Here is a 25,608-nt window from a genome sequence, read left to right as displayed (position 1 = left end):
AAGTTGTCCCATATTCTCTGCCAAAAAAAATCCATTGACCGAAGTCTGCAGATCAAAATCTCGAACAGAATTGTTAATACAAAATTGGGTTTTGGGGTGGATGTGGCAGATACAAGAGGAGATGGTTATTTACAATCTTTACTATGGAATTCCAGTCTCGGCTTCATAAACTGGTCTGCCAAAACTGCAAAGTGAGGGACAAGTTCAGCAGTGTGAATTTAAATATTTAAACTTATTTTAAAAAATTGTAGAAGTTCATGGTTTAGATAGAGCATAACTCAATGCAAACATACTTTTGTAAACTAATTTGAGCAGATAGTTGAAGACTGGACTAGAGGGTTACTGCCCTCGGTTTCTTCAGCTAATTTAATAACCAGTGCACAAGTGTCTTTGAGTAACTTGAATGTCAAACACCTGTGTTAACCCTGTGAAAAAATACAAGGGTTTGCTGCATCTGCTGTATATATTTTGATTTGTAACATACATATGCAAATGCTGTGTAAATAAAAGTAGAAAACAAGATTACCTTTCAAAGACTTGGTATTAATGGTGAGGGGACCTAAAATTCTCAGTTTAGTGGCTATTTGTTATATTTGCCGCTATAAAGTGTTTCATCGTTTTTTCCCGCTTTTTTCTAGATGAAATTATTGAAGCAAAATCTGGGACTACCACACCGCAGAGATCAGGTTCTGTGAGCAGCTATAGATCTTGTCAGAAGGAGTCTGATGGTGATGCACAAGGAAAATCTGCAGATCTGTCCCTTACCTCATCAGTGACATCTTCATTTGACTCTTCTTCAGCTGACTTAACCCCAAGATCAGGGAGTCACACCATAGAATTTTTTGAGATGTGTGCAAATCTTATTAAAATACTTGCACAATAATTTTAAAGATTGGCTTATTTCTTTTGTAGCAATAAGCATGCCTAAATCATAGTCAAATGCTTCCAATTATAATCAAGTTACAATAACGAAGGCGCTGAAGACTAGCCACATAATGCAGTTTGCACAGGGATTGAAACATGATTAAGAGCAGTTAGACCTTTAATACACTGAAGCTGAAGCGAGTTATGATTACGTTGTCTACTATTCAATAGTATAATACAGGTACAATAAATTACAGGGCCTTTGGGTGGTTCTCAACATTTTACACTGAGTGCACATTAGGCTTCATAGAACATTACTGTTAACCATAAGGACCGTTTTATTTGTATTTACACTGGCGGTAATTTTGTTGCAGTGTAGGTAAATGTTCACCTGCTAGCCTAGTGGCCTATGACAGTGACTTGTTGGGCACAATCTGCAACTGTAGTTTCAGTATACCATTCAGTTGTCTTACAGCAGGAACACATTCGAGCTGCTGTGGTGTTCATCCCACTTATAATTGGCAGTAAATAGTCAAGCTAGTTTGGGTGAATATTTTTAAGCAAATCATAACTTACTACTTTTTTAATAACTTTGATAGATTTTGATTGTGTATATGTTGGAGAGTTCAAACAGTCAGCATTTCTTATGAGTTTGAATACTAAGTAAGCACTAAAGATGAAATCCAGTGGGCTATATTAGGTCAGTGAAACAATTGTGGTCCCATACCACAAGGTTTGAGAAGGCTCATGCAAAGGAGATTCTTCTGTCTCCTATGCACCATGAAACAGTGTTCCACAAGAGGGAAGGCTTTCAGTGGGTTCATGAACTGTTCGGTTTCACTAGCCCATTTTAGAGTAGTAGCAGTGGATCAGCTCCTGGCATGCTGCTACAGGCTGAGGATTCCTTAGTTCTATGTGTGAGTGCTTTTCCAGAATCTTACACTGAGTTTATTCTTAAATTATCAGTGTTCTTTATATCACACGCTGGGTCAGCTATAGGACTGTATAGAACTCATTTTGCAGTTGGAACTATTTATCTAGATTAGGATGCCCAAATCATTTTATAGCACATCTTGTTTTTAATTAAATGATTCTAAAGTTAACAGTGCAATTGATCAGTCATTTAAACTGAAATATACAACTGGTCAATGCTAATAAAAGCACGTAAATTTGTGTGTTTATATTCCACTGAACTTTTAACACTTGATCAGAAATGCTGACATAATTGGCATGAATAGTTTAAGGCTTCTAAATTTACCAGGTCTGTTTCAGTTTTTCAGAAAGAAATTTGATTTTTTTTAATTTAATATTGGACAAATCATAGCACATGCACATAATGAAAACATTTTAAATGTTTCTCTATTTGTAGTTGGATGTACTTTTGCTCCTTTAACTATGATAAATACAAATTTGAAGCAATTTGTTTATGCCAGAAAATGTTTAATCTTACAGTTGAGTTGTATGTTAACTTCAAAATGGAGTCTGCTAGATCTCTTCCTCCCCCTAGTTTTTCTTTACAGTGCCACTTTATAATTAAGAGAACCCAAACATATAGAGTGAAATCTTGACCACACTGAAGTTAATGGGAGTTTTGCCAGTGAGTTCAATTTGTCCAGGATTCACCCGCAGTGAACTGCTAAATACAGATGCAGTAAGAATAGTTTATCCTTGCATAGAGTAGTACAATAATCTGGGTTATCTAACTCTAGAAGTTCGTAAGTGTTTCTAATATGCACTGAATTCGAAGAAACCTGCAGCTGCTTAAGCCCCAGGATTTGCCGTGTCTTAGCATTATGAATTTGGGAGTTGCATGGTCTATCAGTAACTGGGTACAAGTTTCAATTTCAACTCTTGTCCGCCTGTCTTCAGAGAAGTGTCACACGTGGTCCCTATAAAGCAGGATTACACTACTGTATTTCAAAACAGAAAGCTGTATTTTTCTTTAAAGATGATGCTTTGGGTTTATACTGCTGACGGAATTTAGATGTTAGGATGGGGGACCAATTACAAATTCTACTATTTAAAAGTTAGTCTTGTCAGAATTAATTCTGATACATCTATTCAATAAGTTATTGTGATCCTTTTTAGCTACGCTGTTTTATTTTGAAATTGCTAAATATTGCACTTGTACAAATAGCATAACAAACGCACATTTTTTTATTGCAGTATTTCCTTGTTCGGAAACACTTAAACTGTCTCTTTTGCATATGTTAGATGAAATCTTTTGAACCTGTAGCTGTTCCTGGTTTGCAAATACTTTGTAATGCTCAACACACATGTAAAATGTCAAAGTGCATAAGCTTTACTTTTTATACTTTTTCCAGCTTTTGTGCTTTAAGGCGACCATGTTTTTACTTTGTCTTGGAGTATGAAGTTTAACGTATATTTCTGACAGAATGCATAGTTTTAAATAAAGTACATTTTATTGGTATAAGAAATCAGTTTTGATGGCCCAAGCCTTTCTCATTTGAATTGATTTTTAAATACGGGAATTGGGACTATTTAACCTATTTGATTCCAGTTTCATTCATCTGTTTCAAACTTTACTCTGACAGTTTAAACTACTTTCTTCATCAGACATAAAGCTGACTTTCTTAATGTTGCATTAGTATCTGGCAATAGGCTATCAAAACAAATTGTTTCACTGCAAGGCATAGTGGGGCTGTGTTGGGGAGATCTTAATCAACTACATCTTTAATTGCAAAGGGAATACTGAAAACTGCTTTCTAGATTTTTTTTTTTTTTCTTTTCCCCCCCTTCCCCTAAGCTTGCTATACATGGAGAGGCCCCTCAAATATTCTTGCTTTTTTATTGTAATTGTTCATAAAATGTGGATAAATCTGTTTGTCCACATGTAATGTAACTTACACTGGTAAGGTGGTAAAAGTCCATCTTTGTGGTGCAATATTTCAGAGACCATTTTCCATATATGTCTTGACATTGAAATAAATATTTACTGTCAGTTGATTACCATTGTATGTTGTAAGAAATGAACATTTTTTTCTTACAAACAAGATGTGCCTACTTCCTATTGCAATTTTTGGCAATACTGAATGAAAAATGCTTGTTATAGCTGTATGACTTTTTACCTTTCAAGGATGTGAAATTGTATGTTAGTCAATATAAAATACTCATCTCTTGTTTGAAAATTGTGTGCATGCTACTTTGTCTTTTTGGTATCCATAAAATTTTGTATACTAATTTAAAGTGGATGCTACATTTATTTCAAATCCAGAAAACTATCAAAAGTATAGATTAAACTAATGGAATAGCAATAACTGTGACCACTGAATGAATTCCATCTCTCATTTCCGTAGCACGCTCACTATTGATGCTGCTATCTTCTACAAGATATTTATCAATAACCATGCTTTATAGCTCCACTAACTACACTAGCTCAGCAGTTTGATCTGCTTTACACCCCATAAATCAACACCACAAAACTTGACTTCAGATGAAAGATTAGTGTTGAACTAAGGGTTGGGACGTAGCTGTTCTAAAGCACAGCCCAAGAAGGTGAGGGTTGGCAGTGGGGCACAGTCCCTAAATTGCACCCTCCCAATTCCCACTACCACTATGCCACTCCCTAATTCTGCACCAAAAACGTTGAGTAGCTCATGTTAAGGAGATGGTATATCAGGAACCTCTTGACAAAATGACCCGCAACTTGCTTTCCTTTGATCACACTCAGTTCATTTGTTTTGGAAATTTATCAGGTGCATGACTTGTGATTACATTATGCTAATCTCAAAAGAGAATCTTTCATTCTTCCCTCTTTAATTAATGCTATTTTCCTTGATACTACTCAAATAAAATCAGAGAGGCCATGTGGATTTTAGAGCACTTTAAAACTTCAGGCCTTAAACCAGAAACTTGAAGCTCAGAACGAAACTTGCAAAAGGAACTCCTGCACAACACAGACAGAGAACAAATCTGCATAACAGATTATCTGAAAGCTGCCAAGGGAGGGTTCAAACTCTCAGTTCATGGGTGCAATGCTCATCTTAAATACGACTAGGGTTACCTTGGACTACACACAACCTGTGACACCATACTGTTAAAGTTAGAGCATTTGCAGGCAGAGTCTTGCAGCATGCTTCAGTCTCTGTGATGCATCAGTTTAGCTCAGGTTGGCCTGGAGTTACAAATTTGACCCTCAATAACAGCTGCAGTGCCGTTTTCCCAAAGCAGCTATGGATGCTGGGCCAAAGTTGAGATAAATTCAAAGTAGGTAAAGTTGGTTAGGTTGAGTTGCAGTTCTGTGCACTGCAAAAATAAATAAAGACACACAATCACTAGGTGATTTTTTGGAAATGTATGATATTTTTTTTAAGGGAGCTGTATGTAAGGAACCTCTTGGTCAACTTTCTTAATCCTAAATTTGGACCATTAGTCCTACCCAATACCACAATGATGCAAAGCAAATTTCAAGACTACCTTAAGGAGTATATGGAGTTCAGGGCACTTATTGTCTAACCAATTTCTTGTCTAATAGTGACAATAAGTAGGGTCCAGCCGAGCAGGAGGAGGAAGTGTCAATTGCATCAGACATCAATTTCATGGAAATAAGCTGTCTCAGTTGCTCTGACCTGCTTTGGGAGAGAGGAAGGTATATAGCACTTATTGTTTAGTCATGTATGCATTAGAGCAGTAATGTGGCTGCCTGTCCAGCCCATGGAGGTGAGGCTGGAGCCAAAGGATCGTAGCTCATGGCTTCATTATTGTAAGACACCAGAGCTCTTTGGTAGCCTCATTTCAGTGCTGAGGGAAAGCTAGGGGGGAGGTATAATCACCTCACTTTCTAGAACATTTCTCATGTTTGTTTCCTTTTGGGGTGCGGGGGGGGGGGGGAGTGACCAAAGGCCTCTACTCTGCTGCTTCTCATGGTACTGTCCATGTGCTGGTCCACCTGGAGCTGGTCCCTGTTTGGGAAGGGAGGAGAGAGTCCTTAATTCCAGCAGAGTAGTTGCTTTGTTGTACTATAGAATCATAGAAGATTAGGGTTGGAAGAGACCTCAGGAGGTCAGTTAGTCCAACCCCCTGCTCAAAGCAGGACCAACACCAACTAAATCATCTCAGCCAGGGCTTTGTCAAGCTGGGCCTTAAAAACCTCTAAGGATGGAGATTCCACCACCTCCCTAGGTAACCCATTCCAGTGCTTCACCACTAGTGAAAGTGTTTCCTAATATCCAACCTAGACCTCCCCCACTGCAACTTGAGACCATTGCTCATTGTTCTGTCATCTGCCACCACTAAGAACAGCCGAGCTCCATCCTCTTTGGAACCCACCTTCAGGTAGTTAAAGGCTGCTATCAAATTCCCCCCTTGCTGTTTTCTTCTGAAGACTAAACAAGCCCAGTTCCCTCAACCTCTCCATGTAAGTCGTGTGCCCCAGCCCCCTGAACATTTTCGTTGCCCTCCGCTGGACTCTCTCCAATTTGTCCACATACTTTCTGTAGTGCAATACTCCAGGTGTGGCCTCACCAGTGCTGAATAGAGAGGAATAATCCCTTCCCTCGATCTGCTGGCAATGCTCCTACTTATGCAGCCCAATATGCCGTTAGCCTTCTTGGTAACACAGGCACACTGCTGACTCATATCCAGCTTCTCATCCACTATAATGTGGAGGGACCAGCTGAGTGTGAATACTGACTGATGTTTGCATGCTTGGCAAAAATATTTTACTCAATCTCCTGGATAACAACTGTCAGTACTTTAACTCACTGCTCATATCATTGAGAGACAGGTGAGGCACCCTTGGTTCTTGAATAAAATGAACACTGAGAAAATCAATAAACACTGTAAGAAGAGCAAATATTCTAATGACTGTACTTTGGTAAGAAGAATATGTAGTTCCTTGCCAGGCTATTTCACAGCTTGTAATTGTTTGGGGCAAGTTTTTTGGAAAACGACAGCTTGGGAGTTCCTGTGTTTTTCATCAGCAGATGAGATGCACAATTATTAAATTAAGCCTGTTGTTTGGCCGTGGTTCAGAGGAAACCAGTGGTGTTCTGTTATTTTCCTTGTTGGGCCTGTCCTGGTCTGGGTACCCAGAAATCACCTACTTCAGGACAGGCCCAACAAGGAAAATAACAGAACACCACTGGCCATCACGTACAGCCCCCAGCTAAAACCCTCTCCAGCACATTATCAACGATCTACAACCTATCCTGGAAAATGATCCCTCACTCTCCCAGACCTTGGGAGACAGGCCAGTCCTCGCTTACAGACAGCCCCCCAACCTGACGCAAATACTTACCAGCAACTACACACCACACCACAGAAACACAAACCCAGGAACCCATCCCGGTAGCAAACCTCGTTGCCTATTCTGTCCCCATATCTACTCTAGCGACACCGTCAGAGGACCCAACCACATCAGCCACACCATCAGAGGCTCATTCACCTGCATGTCTACTAATGTTATTTATGCCATCATATGCCAGCAGTGCCCCTCTGCCAGGTATGTTGGCCAAACTGGACAGTCCCTACGTAAAAGAATAAATGGACACAAATAGGACATCAGGAATGGTAACGCACAAAAGCCGGTGGGAGAACACTTCAATCTTCCTGGACGTTCTTTAACGGATTTGAAAGTAGCTATGTACTCTCACAAAAAAACTGCAGAAACAGACTTCAAAGAGAAACAGCAGAACTAAAATTCATTTGCAGATTTAACACCATTGATTTGGGCTTGAATAGGGGCTGGGAGTGGCTGGCTCATTACAGAGGCAGCTTTGCCTCTCCTGGAATTGACACCTCCTCAGCTATTGTTGGGCGTGGACCACAGCCACCCTGATCGAATTGGCCCTGTCAGCCCTGGATCGCCACTCCATGTGTCAGTGTATTTATGTCTGCATCTGTAACTCTCACGCCAAGCACCTGAAGAAGTGGGTTTTTTAGCCAGGAAAGCTTATGCTCAAATAAATCTGTTAGTCTTTAGGGTGCCACCGGACTCCTTGTTGTTTTTGTAACAGGGCCACGCCCTGACACTTAGCCAGAGAAGTTCCCATTTCTCCGCGGCGCCAGAGAGCGGCGCGACCGCCCCCCCCGGCCATGCCCCAGAGAGAGGGCGGGCGCACGGCCTGCTGGGAGTTGTAGTCTGCGGGCGGGGCCAAGCCGCCCCCTGCTCTTTTCTCCGCGGCTGGGGGAACCAGCTGGCAGGCCGGGAGGAACAACTTCCGTCTCCCCCCAGTTGGCAGCTGTTTCCGCTTCCGTGCGGGGCGGGTTCAAAGGTCGTGCGTTTCCAGGTGGCGGAAGAGCAAAAGCTGGCGAGGGGGGTAAGGTAACGGCCTCCCTCCGTAGGGCCCCGGCAGCGAGCCCACCCCGCGCCCTGGCCGCGCTCGGCTCGGCTCGGCTCTTCTCCCCTCCCCTTTCGGGCCCGCTCCGCCAGTGGGGTGGGCTCCCGGGCTGCGGCTGTCAGCTGAGCTAACGCGCCGGTTTGGGGTCGGCCAGTCTCAAGTAAAGCGCCCCTGCCCTCTCTGAGGCTGGTGGGGGCCCCAGAGCCTGTGGCTGTGAGTCAGGACAGCTCCTCCGCGGGTGGACTAGATCAGGCGCCGAGGGGGACGCGTAAGCTGCTGAACAGCAAGTTACACAATCTCAGATTCCCCCCTCCCCCGGGTCTCTGCCGTGTCATTATACGTGCCATTTATTTAGCTTTATAGCACAGTATAAACAAATCATCCGCGTTTCCGTGGCTCTCGGTGGCTTTGCCAAAAATAAAGGTTAAATCATCTTCTTCTGGACCTTCTTTCCCTCCGCACCTTCACCAAGGTCTCTCCCCCCACCCACCAGGCTGCTGTTCCGTGCTGAATGGGGAAGAAACCTTCAGCCTGCCCCAGTGGTAAAAAAATTAAGGCCCTTCACAGAGAACACCTTGCTGATAGCACAGTAGCAGTACGATGCAGAGAGGAGTGCAGTTCCCCAGATATTTAGAGCTTCATAGATTTAGACCAGTACCCTAAATTCCATTCACCTTCCAAAATGTAGTCGATACACATCCTAGTTATCACAGGCTTTTGTAATTTATGATGCATCTTTGACCATCTTGATGCATCTTGTGGCCTCTGTCTTCTCTCTCTCTGCCAGGACGACTTCAGCATTCTACAGTTTTCAGCAACTTCAGACAACTGCTTCTCTTTTTAATCACCCGGAAGGAGAAATGTTTCCCATATACTTTCAAAATTACACTGGCCTTGTGCGGTCACTAGACTGCCAGTCAATTCAATATTCATGTGATTGAATGGCAGTTTGATATATTACTTTCTCTGTATCAAGATGAGCAAATTAATCTACTGTGTGATGTTTTTTTTCCTCTATACACATAGAAACCAAATTGTTAAAAAATGTTTTCATCTAGTTTTTTAGAATGGCTTCCTTTGGGTGGAAGAGGAAGATTGGTGAGAAGGTTTCGAAGGCCACTTCCCAACAGTTTGAAGCTGAAGCTGCTGATGACAAAGGTCTAGTTGATAATGATGATGTTGACTGGCTCCATGCCACTAAGAGAAGAAAGGAGATTCTGTTGGAAGACTGTCTGGAGAAAAGTAAACAGCTGAAAGATGAAGGTGCACGTTTGGCTGAAAATAGGAGGTACCAACGTTATTTTAATCTTTATTGGGGTTACTTAACACTAAATGCCATTTTATTTTTTTCTGACTAGTAGGAAGTATCCAATAGAGCAGGGGTCAGCAACCTATGGCACGCGTACTGATTTTTAATGGCACCCTGCTGCCTGTTGGGTCCCAACCGCCAGCCCCGCTCACACCGCTGGCGAACCCAGGCCGGCAGCGGGCTGAGCTGGGCCGGCGGCTGGGACCCCGGCAGGCAGCAGCGTGCCTGCTCTCCCTGGCCTGCTCTTCTCCGCCCCCCTGCAGGGGCAGGGTGAAGAAGCTTGGTCCTGCCAGCTACTGCTGCAGGGCAGGCAAGCTCCTCCCTCCCCCACCTCTTCCTCCAGTGTGCTGAGTTCCTGCCCCACCTCCTCTCCCTCCCTGCTGCCGATCAGCTGTTAGCACTTGAGAGGGAGGGGGAGAAGTGGAGCCACAGTGAGCTCTCTGCTCCAGGGAGGAGGCAGAGAAGAGGTGGGGACAGGCTTTGGGGAAAGGGGGGTGGAATCAGTTGCATATCCCCTCCAAACCCCTGCCGTGAGCCACTCTGGGCAGGGGGCTGGGAGCATCCCCATGACTCTAGCTCACACCCCCAGCCCTCTGCCCTGACCCCTGCACCCCCACACACACTCCCAGCCTCCTGCCCTGACCCCAGCACCCCCTCACGACCCCAGCCCTGACTCAGCACCCCCACACATATCCAGCCCCCTCCACCCCATGCCCTGACTCCTGCACCCCCTCACATGCCCCCAGCCCTCTGCCCTGACTCCTGCACCCTCCTCACACACACCCAGCCTTGACTCCTGCACCCCCCACACATACCCAGCCCCCCACACCTCATGCCCTGACTCTTGCACCCCCCACATTCCCACCCCCACCCTGAGCACCAACCAAGAGCTCCTGCACCCGCCCCCCCACATTCCCACCTGCACCCCTTGCACCAAATGGGAGCTGTCCAGGTAAGCACTCCATACCCAAACCTCCTGCCCCAACCCTGAGTCCCCTCCCTCATCTAGCTCCTGGCCAGACCCTACACCCCAACCCCCAGCCTGCTCCTTCACCCCCAACCCTGTGCTCAGTGCACTCCCACCCTCAGGTCAGTGCAGAGAGAAAGGAAGAGCTAGAACCAGGGAGAAGGTAAGTACCCACTCTATGTGGGCAGGGCCGGTATCCCAGACCGGCAGTGGGCTGAGCGGGGCCCTGGCTGGCATGGGCTGGGGGCGTAAGATCAGCATTTTAATTTAATTTTAAATGAAGCTTCTTAAACATTTTGAAAACCTTGTTTACTTTACATACGACAATAGTTTAGTTATATAATATGTAGACTTATAGAGAGAGACCTAAAAAACGTTAAAATGTATTACGGGCACGCAAAACCTTAAATTAAAGTGAATAAATGAAGACTCGGCACACCACTTCTGAAAGGTTGCCGACCCCTGCAATAGAGGCTTCTGGATTCATGTATGTTTAAAAGATAAATCCTACTAAATTGCTTATACAGTCCAGTACTGAATCAGTCATTACAGAGCAGAGTGCATAATTGATTTTTTTCAGTTTAGTTGCTGAACCAGAAAAGATTTTGAAACAAAATTATTTTTGTTGTTGTTTTTTCTCAATGAAAAACTGAAAATTTTTTGTTCAGGTCAAATAAAGCATTTTGAACAGTGATTCAAAATGACATTTTGAAACAAAATTTTGAACTGTCACAGTTTGATTAAAAAATATTGTGTCAAATTTACACAATTTGACTTTTTCAAAACTTCCCCCCCATTTATTATTTGGCCAAAACTATTCATTGAATTTGACTTGCAACTGCATTTTTCTGCATATTTAATAATTGACTGAAAAATTTCAGCCAGTTCGAGTCATTACCACTGACAACTCTTTGGTGGCCTATATGAAGTGAATTTGTAGTCCTTCCTTTTTTTTATTATATGTTCACACCGCATAAACCAACATCATATGGGGTATGATTAGGTATCTTTGATGGTAGGGTAGTCTCAGCAGAGAGACGAAAAACTTACTGCATATGAAAACTGAACTACCTTCTTAGCCTCGGATACTCAGAATCAAGCTTTTGATAACTTTGGAGGGGTGAGGTAGAGACACTTCCACTGTCACTATCATACTGCATCTAGAAAAACAACTTTAAGATAGAGAATATATTTAGCTTATTAATAAAAGAAGTTAATATAATTCTGTACAGCTTTTGTGTCTCTTCGTTCTGTTATTTTAGGTCTAAAGTATTGACATTCCTCCAAAATAACTAAAACCAGTTTTAAGTATGTTGTCAATATTTTTTAAGGTAGCAACATTAACTGTTTATGTAGATACTTATACCAGAAAACACAAATTACACCACATACCAAGATGCGTTGTTAATCACTTTGTAATCGTTCAGCATTGGAAGTATCACTTTATCTGTTGCACTTTTTTGATTTATACATTTGAAAGAAATTGTATTTTCAATCTTGACAATGTGAAAACATTCCTATTCTATTATATTCTATAGGTTTTTATACCACACTCATCACCATAATATTCCTAACCACCTGCACTTCTGTAGCTGAGTATTTCACTTGATACCGACCCTGTATATATATTAGGTATAAGCTGGTTCTGAGTCTGTCTGTCTTCCTTTTCTTGTATTTTGCTTTGGGATATTGGACATAATGGAAGAATTATTGGCTCATTATGTATCTTGGTATCTTTTTGTATATTTTTACCTTATTTTTGTGTATTATGTAAAATGCAATAAAGCTTTTAAAAAACAGCAAAGAATCTCAGGTATATACACGGGCAGGACACGGATAGCATTAAGATTAAAAAGCTTTAAATTTACTTAATTTTTTCCAACTAAATATTTTGTTAACATAAATTCCACCATCAATATCTGTGGCCTTTTCTGGCTGTTACACGCTGCAATAGTAAGATGTGGACAGGGCTTATAACTTTATGGCAGACCTCAGGTTTTAAAAAAAATTCTAAATATTTCAAGTAGTTCAGAAGTGAAAACCCTCAGTCCAGACCCCTCTCAATCTTTTCATTACTGCATTGTATTGGTGGAGGGTCTGAAAGTGAGTAGGCAAACCTGGGGTAATTGTCTTCAAGGAATGGTTATTTTTTCTGATGCAAAAGTGGTTCATTTTAACCATGGTTTAGATCTGTGTATTGTATGTTATAATATTGTTGTAAATATATACATGACAAGCAATCCAGTCCCTAGGGTCAAAAGGCCTAACAAATTTAAATTCAATTAAAATTTCTTGTAGTCAGTGTGGCAGTGGTCTTTTTAGGAGTGAGACAACTTAGCACATAGTTTTGGGATGGCATTTCTTGCATGTGGGAAGCCTGGAAGAAGACAAAGTTGGAAATGAAAGAAGGGAACGGGGGTATTGAGGCTGGCGTTACTGGTGGGGTGAAGGAGGAAAGCAAAAGGAAACAAGAGGAGCAAGAGAGGCTAGGAATAAATTATGTAAAGACTTGAAAACAAAGACAATCCAATTGACTTGCAGAAAAGGACCTAGGGGTTACAGTGGACGAGAAGCTGGATATGAGTCAACAGTGTGCCCTTGTTGCCAAGAAGGCCAATGGCATTTTGGGATGTATAAGTAGGGGCATTGCCAGCAGATCGAGGGACGTGATCGTTCCCCTCTATTCGACACTGGTGAGGCCTCATCTGGAGTACTGTGTCCAGTTTTGGGCCCCACACTACAAGAAGGATGTGGAAAAATTGGAAAGAGTCCAGCGGAGGGCAACAAAAATGATTCAGGGACTGAGGGAACTGGGGATGTTTAGTCTACGGAAGAGAAGAATGAGGGGGGATTTGATAGCTGCTTTCAACTATCTGAAAGGGGGTTCCAAAGAGGATGGGTCTAGACTGTTCTCAGTGGTAGCAGATGACAGAACAAGGAGTAATGGTCTCAGGTTGCAGTGGGGGAGATTTAGGTTGGATATTAGGAAAAACTTTTTCACTAAGAGGGTGGTGAAACACTGGAATGCGTTACCTAGGGAAGTGGTGGAATCTCCTTCTTTAGAAGTTTTTAAGGTCAGGCTTGACAGAGCCCTGGCTGGGATGATTTAATTGGGGATGGGTCCTGCTTTGAGCAGGAGGTTGGACGAGATGACCTCCTGAGGTTCCTTCCAACCCTGATATTCTATGACTTGATAGGGAGTGGAGGGATTCAGCGGGTGTGTGTTTTGTGATTAAAGGAGTAGGTGAAGAAGTTGATCTTTGGCAACAGCATTTTTGATGGATTCCAGGAGTGCTAGGTAAATAGGTGAAAGACAGAAGAGTAGGAGAAGGTTACAGGATTCAGGGTAGAATAAGGTGCAGATGAGCAGTTTGGATTAAGAAAGAAAGAAAGAACAGATCTTTGAAATCTTGTGTTAGAGTGCCAGGTTTGGTCCCTGCTTAGATGTGGTGGAAGGGGAGTGTGTGTGTGTGCGGGGGGGGGAGGTGAGGGTGGGGTGAAGGGGGAGCCAATGATGCATCCTCAGGGTAATAGAGAAGATGGTTACGTTATCAAGACTAAGGGGTGCAGTGGAGAGGATTTGAAAATAAAAATAAGATCAGTTTTGACCAAGTGGCGCTTGTAATAATACAGATCATCCAAGATGAGATATCCGTATAGGGTTGCTTACCGACAGAAATTACACTTAAATTGGAATAAAAATCAGGTTAGTTAAGCAAGTGCAACTTTCTCTGTGGGCAGTTATAGGCCTATATGGCACAAGCAAAACAGATATATCCATTTAAATCTGTTTTAGGAGTATTCATTTAGAAAGTTGCACTGGTTAAAGCAAATCAGTTTAGAATCACACCTTTGTGAAACCAGTGCAACTTTGTGAGTAGATTAGGTGTAATGGAAAAGTCCAGATTGGAATAAGTACTAAAGTCCTGTTTCTATCCTTGATCCTTGAAGTTTATGATATGGTGAGTTAATAGTAAAAGAAAGCTAGAGGAAATTTTGAATTTGAGATAATTGTCAGTATTGTTGTGGATATGTATTTGCTCTTTCCTGCTCCTCTGCAACAGGAGTTGTGATGGCAACTATCCAGTAGATGGAGCTAGAGACCTTTTTAACCTACACACCTTTATAGAAACCTTTCTTATTATCTTGAAGAATGGGGGGGAGGGAGGAGGAAAGGGCAGCCAAATATTTTATTTTGTACAGGCAGAAAAATTACTACTTTTTTAAAAGTTCTTACTAATAATTTGCATTTTATTTTATAGTTATGTAGTTTTTGTTTTTTTTTAAAAGTTTGAAGTTTGTAGAAACCTCACATTTCTGCTGATATGTATCCCTTATTCCATTTTGTACTTCATAAAAAAACCCAACCTCTCTCTTCACCATGTGAAGCATGGTGATAAAGCATTTCAAGAACACTTTTTCATTCAGAACAGTTTAAAAGTTGTCCGATATTTTAATCTTTGTTCAAAGAAGATAAATAGTTTGGTTTCTCACATGTTAATGTAATTTAGGTTGCCAAATTGATGGTTGTACTGTGCCCATTCTCAAATTTTTCTTCTTGTGGCAGGGGGCAACCTGAGGGCGCTGCTGGTGCTCGGTGGGGAGGTCTGGGGGCACAGCCCAAGACTGCCGCTGCTGCTTGGGTGGGAGTCAGCCTGAGACCACTACTGCTGCTCTGGGGGATGAGGGGGCGCAGTGGGTCGAGCCTGCCCCAGCAGTCTTGTTAGGTGAGAAAAGTATTCACAACAATGACACAGTCTATAGAAAAGCTTTTTCTAGCCACACTTCACAATGTGGATAGTTTTTACAATTAATAAAATTACTATAGTATATGATACATAAAGTACAAAATGTTACAACAAGTGTTTCCCAATTTGTTTAATATTTTGAACTAAAGTAACTACATGGCCGCCAAAAGTATCCCACATGTTAAAAGATGACTGTGTAAACTGTAAATATTGTGATGGCCTTTGAACTTTGAAATTCAGATAGATAATGTCTTTGGTAGCCATTTAGAAATGGATTTGGTAAACAATGCTGTCCAGGTAATTCTTGGGTACAATTACCTCAGGGAGAATAAAGACTTCTGTTTTAAAAAACAAAACAAAGAACCCAAACAAAAACAACAACAGCACTTAGGCTTTAATACACACTCCGAAGGGGGTGGATGGATATGTGTATGTTAACAGTTATATCCTCAGTGGGGTGATCTGGTTCTGGTGGGGTGAGAGAGTAAGGAGCCCTTGTTCAACCTCCTCTCTGTCTCTTTTGCTGCTGGGAGGCCTCATTAAGGTTGCACAGTTAAAAAATTCAAGAAAATCAAATGTGAAGGTTCCTACGACAATATTAACTTGGCTATATTATACGTGTTCTGTTTTCTATTAATATTTTCCTTGCTAAATGAATAATGTATTAGTTTTTGTTATCAAATGAATGCCACAGATTATGTAGGGTGTGCAGTGTGGCTAAATTATTGTTGCTTTGGGAAATTTTGCATTTCCTGATTTTGTTTTAACTGTTCCACAAACATAGGTTTTCTTGTGTTAAAATATTAAATAGAAGTTAAATAGGGAAACCTGGTGTTCTCGTTTTAAGAAGTTTAGTTTGATTTTGCATATTTAGATTTTGCTTGAACTGCCATTCCTTTATTTGCCTATTCTTTTTAAACCAGCATCTTCATGATGAGTAAAAGCTCTCCACTGTTCAAATTCTTTGTTGAGCTATGAGGAAATTATACTCATAATTCTCCTAACGAAGTATGGATAATACAGTAAGAACTCATTACTATTATTTGTAAGTGGAAAAGATTCATGTAACGTTGTCTCTTGATATCATCCTGGGTGCATATGTGATATTTTCAAGAGTGCCCATTTATTACTTGACTCTTCCACAAGGAGCAGTGACGTCCAAATAAATTGCAATGAAAATGTCAATGGTAATTATCTTTGGTTAGTCTGCTTTATGTGAGTGGTCATAAAAAACATTGAAACGTTAAATAGCTTTATCGCTGTTTGGAAGAACATCTGGTCATATTAATGCAGGCAGCATGATGATTTTAAGCCAACATATTTGAGTTTTGTCTGTAGATTTTTTTTAGAGATTTAGCATGCTTGCCTTATTTTAAACATCATAAAACTGTCCCTGGTGTAAAGGTGTCTTCTGCTGATAGCTCCACTGAAAATGCTCCATCATGTGTTCCCCCCATAAGAGGCAGAATATGTGAATTGTAATTCATGCAGCAGATTTGGGTTCTGGAGTGATTGTGGGTTGATCTTCTCCGTGGATGGATCTGGTCGTGGAACATAGGTATCTCACATTATTAATGCACTGTAAGATCATCAGTTCTTTGTACATGTGTACTCCCAGCATCTGATCCAGCTATATCACTAAGCATCATGGACTTTAGGTTTGAAGGAAGTCTTAGCTGAAGACAGTGTTGACTAAACATAGCTGGTTGGAAAGGGGCAAGCAGGGACATGGATATGTGTGGGGTAAGGACCTGAGGACCTGGTCTAGGGACATGTCTACAGGCAACTGAGGATTTAAAGATGGGATTGGAGGAAGAATAGGAAGGGGTATGTGTGTGCATGCATGTGTGTGTGTGTAATACTAAAGAAATAAATGCTATGAAGCCCTTTAAAATGAGATCTTGGTAAAACAGACTACTTAACAATCTAATCTGATTCTCCTAATAAAGAAAATGGTAACCGATCTGTTGAAAATTTCTTTGTGTCAAGCTAGATAAACTACATCAAACACTGATTCTATACAATTAATATCTGTTGACAAAATAGTCCTTTTCAAAGAATACTTTTTTGAAGACAAAATAGTTTGGCTTTAACTTTTTTTAAAGTGAAAGTAGGGCTGGTGAAGTATGCCAAATTGACTAGAGACTGAAGTCTGTTGTGTATCCATAAAAAAAGAAAGCAAAGGCAGCAACAGTTTAAGTTCTCTGCTCTAGCAGTGTGCTCAACCCTGAGAAACCACTTCTAGGAGAGAAAAGATTGTTCAGAGCTTTGTTGTCTCTGCTGATATTGTTAACAGGCCTGCCAATCAGTGCCAAATGGTGGTGGCTGTGGATGGGCACTGGGACCACCAATACATTAAATTGTGTACTAGCTCATTTCACATTGCCCACTAAGTATCTGTGCAGTGGTAACAACTTCCAGTTCCTAACTGACTGGGTAAGATTTGAATTGGTGACTTTGTATCCTAGTCTCAAAGAATTTTTAACTAGAACTGTATCATATGTTAAAAGTTTTCACTATAGTACTTTCTTATTAATAATGCATTACTTTTTCTTCCTTGCTATATGTTCTATATCATGATCTTTTAGGATAAATTTAAAATAGCTTATGTTTAACTCTTTCTTTATTGATCAGCAAAGACATGCATCCTATCAAAGAGGTTTAGGTGCTTTTCTTTTCTTAATGAAGGGTGGTTATAATTCTAAGCACCAACATTACAAGTGGATTCACAAGGCTAGAACTCTAGTGACTTCACTAGGGCGCCATGCAGACTCTGAGCATGTCTGTGCTGCCCTGCAGTTCAGACAGGAGTCTGAACAGTGTGCGTCAAAGTGCTGCACTGTAACTCCCCCATGTGGGTTGCTGCAGACGTGAACTAAAAGGTTCCTAGTTGTTTGCATTAATATAGTCCTCCTCAAACAGGACTGCATTAATGAAGTAGGAGCCTTTTAGTTCATGCCTGCAGTGTCCACATAAGGAGTTCCAGCACAGCACTTTGGTGCTCGCTGCTCACACCCCTGTAGTCCGGAAACTGCAAGGGCAGCGTAGATGTGCCCTATGAGAGCTGTCTGCATAGATTCACTCACAGGATTAGGGCCTCAGTCACTATGATTAATTGGTAAAGTAACTTTTGGGGAGCTGGGGAAAGACTTTACCTTTCAGACTGATATAGATTTTGTTTGATCTTATTTAGCTGATGAGTAGACCAGTGGTCAGTTTGTTTAGAGATGAAACACTCCTCTACAAGGCACAAGGGGTGAAATAGCCAGAATTAAGAACGTAGATATGTCTAACATGACTGAAAAATTCAGACTATTTTTGTGCAATACAGGATTACACAACTGAATGTGTTTACACATGGCGAAATATATTGTTGGGCCACATTTCTGAGGTTATGTTTCTTACGTTCAGATTATTTTCCTCATTTTTTGGCAAAAAGTCATTTTGTAACTTTGTTTACTGGTCAGAACTTGCAGTATGTTCAGGAGGCATTTTAATCTTACTGAATTTTTTAAACTCAGTAATAAGCGCAGAAAGTGTTTTTATAGTGTTTAACATCCTCACATCAATTGGTACCTGTAACAGTTTCATTTTAGTCTACAAGTTAATTATTATTGCCAGTTTTATTATTTCTCTCTCACGTGGTAAAATAGCTGTTGCTTCCTGATAATGCCTCCAGCTGGCTTATATCATTGAAAAGGAAGCTCCTTGTATAACACTGGCTTCAAGTGGTTGCTTCTATATAAATTTGTTTTGTTTATCTTTGATTTGGTTCCTTTCCTCTGATGATTCTAGCAAATATATTTTCTAACTGCTCATCATTCTGCTGTCAGAAGGGGAGTTCAGTTTTTAACTGATTTTAATGATGTTCTGGTTTCATTTGTAGATGTTTCCATGTTTATGTGTAGAAGGAATTACAGATGTTATGAAAACTCTTTATGTGGATTTTGGTTTTTTAAATAATATCCTTTGCTTTAGAACTTGTTACTGTCATTTGACACTAGAGAACTGTAGGATTGTAGCATCAATACCTTACTTGAACCCTGTGTATGTTTTTGTATATATGTATGTTACTGTGTATGCATAAATACTGAAGGGAAAGAATGTATTCAAAGAACAGCCGCAAACAATGAGTTTTTTACTAAGTGAATACATACTGCATTCAATAACTAATTTCTAAATTCCTATTTGAAGAGGAGTCAGAGCTCCGCCTTGCCACTCAATGCTGTCAAGGTACAAGGGACCATTTTTTTTGTAAAGGGAGAATCATCCAAATACTTGGATAATCATTATGACCTTTACTAGTGGAGAAGTTTTCATGTCTCCTTAATCAATCTGCTCTGATTGGGTCCCTAGTTTGATGCATAACTGAAGTAATTTTGTTTTAAAAGCTACTCGTCTCCTGGAAATATATGTCAAGTTATGTATCAAGTGAAACATTAGTGTGTGTGGATAATATTAATTGAGTGGAGTACGTTTTTTAAAAAAAATAGCAGTTCCTCTCAGGTGAGAGTTCCATGTCTGTTTCCATTTGAATCTGATCCTCCAAATTTAAGTATTTCATATAGAGGAACTATGTCTTATACATTTTATTCTGCTGTCCTCTTAATACATGTTGTATTCAAAATTAGTGAATGTCAGTTACTATATTTTATATATTTTCTGTTTGATTTTACATTTGGTTTCCACATTCAGTATTTGCTTTTTGGTAATCAATGGAAAAATAATTACTAATACCCAAATTCCCCCAATACAAGCCTTATCTATTTTATTCCTAGCAGATTTAGCACAGGACATAGAATTTCTATTCATGTCCAAGTAGAATTTGTGGATTTGAGCCCAGAAGTTATATTAATGATACACTTCCATGTACAGTGATCAATTTGATGGTGACTTTCCTATATCTTATTAGTAGGAGAGTAGTTGAATCTGTGGATGATAAAAATGCTGCATCTGGATATATCTGTTGCATGCTGAAGATTTCTGTAACATATACAAAGCTTTTGAGTAATCATATGAAATTCCTCCATCCAAATCTCAGTTTCATGCTTGAGGAGCATATAACATTTTTCTGTAATTGATATTTGAAGCCATGAAAGGCAATTCCGTAATGCTTTCATAATGAAGTCTCTGATCTGCATATAAATACTGAATTACAAGGTTTATTAACCATGCATTTTTGTTGAAATAGTGTAAAAGACACTTTTTATTTTGTAATATTATTGTGTGAAGCATAGGTGGTGGTAGGGACAAAAAGTAATAAATTATTCCTGATGAGAGGGTCATTTGGACACTGGCATATATGAATTTATTGTTTTATGTGCATGTGAGATCTGTAAGTTCAAAGAATAGTTTCCCAGGGTAGCTGATGGGCATTTAAAACTGAGTCTTGATTGATCATTGGCAAATGTACTGTAGAGGACAGTACTATATTATCCGAGAGATGGATTCTGTGACCAAACATGTCTTTTCTGTGTCTAATTTCTGTGATTGTTCTTGAAGAAATGGACTCATCCCGAGGGTCCAATCTTTGGCTGGGCAATAAATCAGAAATTTGGCTGAAGAGAGAACACATGGTAGATATGTTTAAAAATGCTACTGGTATCATGGTAGATGTGTGAAAGGGCTACTGGGAAACAAATTTAAAATGTGCAGGGCAGAGGGATATGTGAAAATTGTTTGCTAGTCTTTTAAGAACAAAAAGAAGGATACTGAAAGTAAATGCAAAAAGAAAAGGAGTACATCTATATTAAAACATTTTTGAGATATTAATTAAAAACTTGGAAAATATTTTGAATATTTTTACTGCAAAATTTCATAAGAAAAGCTAACTTGCAATTTATAAATAAAATATTATAAATATTTTATAATATAAATATATACTTTTATATAAATAAGTATTATAAATATTTTATAATATAAATATATATTTTATAATATAAATATATACTTTTATATAAATAAAAGTATTAAAATACTTCTTACTTCATCAAAACTGCAAGAAACATGTTAAAATATTCAGATATACTTCAATAATAATTTTGTGTAAAAAGAAGGTGCGATCATTTTTGTCCAGAAAATCCAAAATAAATTGGAAGTACCTTAAGTGGTTAAGATATCACAAGCAGGTACATTATAAAAAAATGTAATGTTTTTGTTCATTGCTTTTCGAAGATCGTAACAAAAACCACTTGGGTACGGTAGCAGCAGAAGAAGATTTGGCCATGGCTTCAACAAAAATATCAAATCTGCCCCCCATGATTGATAGCTGATTTATGGAAAAGGATCTCAACAACGTCTTTACTTTTGAATTTGAAAAGCCCAAATTTGGGCTTTTGGGAAAAGCAAAGTAGAAATCAGCAACGTGCAAGGTGGAAAAGGAAGTGAATGGCGAGCTCAAACCATGTAGCTTCAAGACAAATGAAGCAAGTGCCGTGAAAAGTTTCAACCTTTGGTGGCATGTAAAACGTAACCATCCTGAAAACTATGCGGCTCTGGTTACAAAAAAGGACCAGGAAGATGAGGCAAAACAGAAAGCTGACGCGGCTAAACGACCTTCATCTGGCTTTTTCAAAACTCCTGGAGAAAAGATTTTTTGCGGAGCTTCATCTGAAAAGAAACCCAAAATTGAGCAAACAAAACTTGACTCATATATTTGAAGTCCTTAAAGATTACAGTCACCATGGATGCCAATACTTTCCGTGAAGGGCTGATGGAAATGGTTTGCCTGAGTTCAACAACGCTCACTACCTTCAGGCTAAAGAACAAAGGATTCCAAACAATTGCAGGAGAAAGGGGTCAGCAGCTTGGCGTTTCGACGAGGCACGATGCGGTTCATCATTTAGTTGTCAGCACAGCTGAGTCTGGTTGCGAAGAGCTCAAGAAAGCTTTGGAGCAATAATTGTGCTACCTGAAAATGCATGTGGCAACCCGTGGAAACAGAAATTTACTTGCAATCAATTCTTAGTACTACGAAGAAGGAAAAGATTAAGCTGTGGTAAAAACCGTGGACATAATCGACACTGAAGGGCATCACAATTCTTCGTATGTGAAAAGTCAAGTAAAAGCTATTTTAGAAAAATTTGGGATCAGTGAAATGCAAGTGCTGAGCATCTGTGTTGACAATGCAGCAAACATGACGTGTGCTGTCAAAAATTTCAGCGAGGACAATGAAACCATTTCTATCTCTGAGAACAGTGTTGTGGACAGAACTAAAGCTATTTTGCCTGATGAAGGAACTAAAGGAATGGATGAAATCGAACTCAACATGGATGCTGCTGCGCAAAGGGTTAATGACCCTTGCCTCATACGTCCAACATGGCTTCATGAGGACAACTCAGAAGTTCAACTGATGAGGTGTGGTATTCACACTCTTCAGTTGGCAATCTGGGATGGACTGAACAAAGAATATGCAAAGAAATTTCAGGCAAAAATTCGACAAGTCGTTGTCAAACTACGAACCCCAAGTATTCAAAGTGTTCTGCTTGATCTACATGGGGTAACTCAATCATTGGATTCTGTGACTTGCTGGGGTACAACATTTGCGATGATTGATCAGCTTCTCGTTTTTCAATCTGACTGTGAACAAGTGGCTGCTGCTGGAACAAGAGAACTCAAGTTAACAAAAGCTGAATGGGATGAAGTGAAGAATCTGCAAAACCTCTTGGCAAAGCCAAACCAAACAACCATGAATCTTCAAGCTGTCGATGTAACCCTGGGAGTTTTAATGAAGGAATGGCGAAAACTGTCAAAATTCTTGCAAGAAAATGGTGGACAAACTGCAGGAGGAATTCTATCCTCCATGCAGAAACGTGAAGAGAAGCTTTTTGACAATATTTATTTCCTTGCTGGAGTTTATGTTGACCCACGGTATCAGATTCTTCTTACCTCAAGGGAAATACCAAAGGCAAAGGAAGGGCGCCTTGATATTGCTTGACGACTCAAAAAACAAAATCTATTGCTACATTTGAACTCTGCGAAAGAGGTTGAAGAAAATGAAACACAACAAAAGGAGTCATCAACAATCAAATTTGTGGTTTCGGAAAGTTCACATCCTTCAGAAATAGCAGGCTGTTCTCAAACTTCCATCTCCACTCTGAACTTGTTCAAGCGTCCATCCCTGAGACGTCTTCAACCATCACAGGGAAATGGAGATAATTTAAGCACCGATTCTCCAGAAGATGATGCCTTTGAAAAGGAATTGGATAAACAAGAAAGACGCCAGCTAGTTTCTGCTATTCATAATTGTAATGAAGCATTATTCAAGAGAAACTTTCGGGAAAATTGTGAGGTGATGGAGTCTATTGGTAGACTAAAAGTTGTCTGTTTTTGAGGCCATTCACAACTACCCTCACCGCATTCAGGCTGCCTGTAGAATTGCTTTGAGCATGCCAACAATTCAAGCTAGTATAGAGCGACTGTTTTCGGCTTTAAAGTTAATTTTAAATGTTTTGCGGCAGGCTATGAAAGACGACTTGATTGCTGCAATAATTTTTTACAGAATGAATTATGAATGATTCTAGTTTGTGTCATTGCTGATGAAATTTAAATTGTTTTAAAAGTCTGAATAAAAATAATGTTTTTTCAAAATTACAGTATGCACTTTTTTATTTAGTTAAAAATTAATTTGAGGCAGAGCGGAGCTGGAGCAGTCACTGTTGGTGCCGGAGTGGAGCAATTCAAAAATTTGGTTGCTCCAAATCCCTGCTTTATTGGACTAGTGTGATGTGTTAAAATTAGTGCATTGACTATTAGGCAGAAGTATAAAACCACTTGAATACTTACCATCTCTTATACATTGTTGAGTTGTCGACTCCTGCTTCTGATCTGCCCAGGATGCCAGCTTTCATTTCCCACTTACTCAGTTTTCAACCAGGCACCTTCATTCTTTCTCCCACGAAGCCCCTCATTCTTGGGAGGAGTTTGCCATAAACATCTGCAAAGCTCTTAATTATCCTCTTTCAAATCCCTCCTTAAAATGCTCATTTATTGTGATGCCTACAAAAAAAACTTAACAGTGGTTTGGGCACTAGTGTGCTGAGATTGCTGCCAATCATACTGACCAATGTTATCTTGTTATCTGTGTTCCTCCCTGTCTCACTGTTGTATTCACAAGTTGTCTCTTGTCTTGCCAGCTATTTGGGATGAGGACTCATTTTTATGTTCCCTGTTTCCTTTGTGCAGTGCAGTCCTGGTGCAAGACTGGAGCTAGACCTTACTGCAATAGCCAGAGTTGTAATAACAGTTAGTTAATTCTACCACCTCTGGGGACCACCTATCATGCTAACAGATCTGAACCTGTAAATGTAAATCAGGGTTCCTCTTTAAAGTTTTAGTTTAATTTACAACCCTACACAACAAATTAGGACTTGAGAACTATTTTTGTAAAAATGTTTTGGATTTGAGCTGAAAGCGTCTGTGTATGGTTTGATGGGTTTTTTAAATAAAATGACTCTTGAATCTTTAAAAATTGAGTATTTTGGTACATGGTAAAACATTACAGAGCAAAATTCCTATATTAATGTAAGTGATATTTTATTAAGAAATGCAAAATATGTCCATTGTCAGATCCTTAAATCCAGTGATACTGGCAGGATTGGGCCAAAAGAAATCTGATGAGGTTCAAAAAGACAAGTGCAGAGTTCTGCACTTAGTATGGAAGAATCCCATGCATGGCTACAGACTAGGGACCGAATGGCTAGGCAGCAGTTCTGCAGAAAAGGACCTAGGGGTTATGGTAGAAGCTGGATATGAGTCAACAGTGTGCCCTTGTTGCCAAGAAGGCTAATGGAATTTTGGGTTGTTTCAGTAGGGGCATTGCCAGCAGATCGAGGGATGTGATCGGTCCCCTCTATTCGACATTGGTGAGGCCTCATCTAGAGTACTGTGTCCAGTTTTGGGCCCCACACTACAAGAAGGATGAGGAAAAATTGGAAAGCATCCAGCGGAGGGCAACAAAAATGATTAGGGGAGTGGAACACATGATTTATGAGAAGAGGCTGAGGTAACTGGGATTGTTTAGTCTGCAGAAGAGAAGAATGAGGGGGGATTTGATAGCTGCTTTCAACTATCTGAAGGGGGGTTCCAAAGAGGATGTATCTAGGCTGTTCTCAGTGGTAGCAGATGACAGAACAAGGAGTAGTGGTCTCAAGTTGCAGTGGGGGAGGTTTAGGTTGGATATTAGGAAAAACTTTTTCACTAGGAGGGTGGTGAAGCACTGGAATGCATTACCTGGGGAGGTGGTGGAATCTCCTTCCTTTGAGGTTTTTAAGGTCAGGCTTGACAAAGTCCTGGCTGGAATGATTTAGTTGGGGATGGGTCCTGCTTTGAGCAGGGGGTTGGACTAGATGACTCCTAAGGTCCCTTCCAACCCTGATATTCTATGATTCTGTTTCATAAGATATTCAGTATTCACCTCAG

General features: G+C 40.3%; 2 protein-coding genes across 5 annotated transcripts in view; both read left to right on the top strand.

The window, feature by feature from the left end:
• PRKAA1 (protein kinase AMP-activated catalytic subunit alpha 1) overlaps window positions 1-4,148 on the top strand; it is a 31,794-nt gene extending 27,646 nt beyond the window's left edge. For all 3 annotated transcript variants that reach the window (XM_048850063.2, XM_048850064.2, XM_048850066.2), the window contains one exon: window positions 639-4,148. In XM_048850063.2, the coding sequence (XP_048706020.2) occupies window positions 639-883 (245 nt within the window). In that variant the 3' untranslated portion in view covers window positions 884-4,148. The remainder of the gene's footprint in view (window positions 1-638) is intronic.
• A 3,880-nt stretch (window positions 4,149-8,028) lies between these two features.
• The window catches only part of TTC33 (tetratricopeptide repeat domain 33), a 114,816-nt gene continuing 97,236 nt past the window's right edge, over window positions 8,029-25,608 (top strand). The window contains exons 1-2 of one of the 2 annotated variants that reach the window (XM_048849964.2): window positions 8,029-8,144; window positions 9,224-9,453. In XM_048849964.2, the coding sequence (XP_048705921.1) occupies window positions 9,233-9,453 (221 nt within the window). In that variant the 5' untranslated portion in view covers window positions 8,029-8,144; window positions 9,224-9,232. Of the gene's footprint in view, window positions 8,150-9,223; window positions 9,454-25,608 lie in introns of both variants that reach the window. The other variant, XM_048849963.2, reaches the window with a different exon arrangement.

This window comes from Caretta caretta, chromosome 5 (assembly GCF_965140235.1).
Source record: "Caretta caretta isolate rCarCar2 chromosome 5, rCarCar1.hap1, whole genome shotgun sequence".
In the NCBI taxonomy this organism is placed as follows: domain Eukaryota; kingdom Metazoa; phylum Chordata; order Testudines; family Cheloniidae; genus Caretta; species Caretta caretta.
Note: the sequence above shows the minus strand (reverse complement) of the source record. Positions and strands in the feature narration are given on the sequence as shown.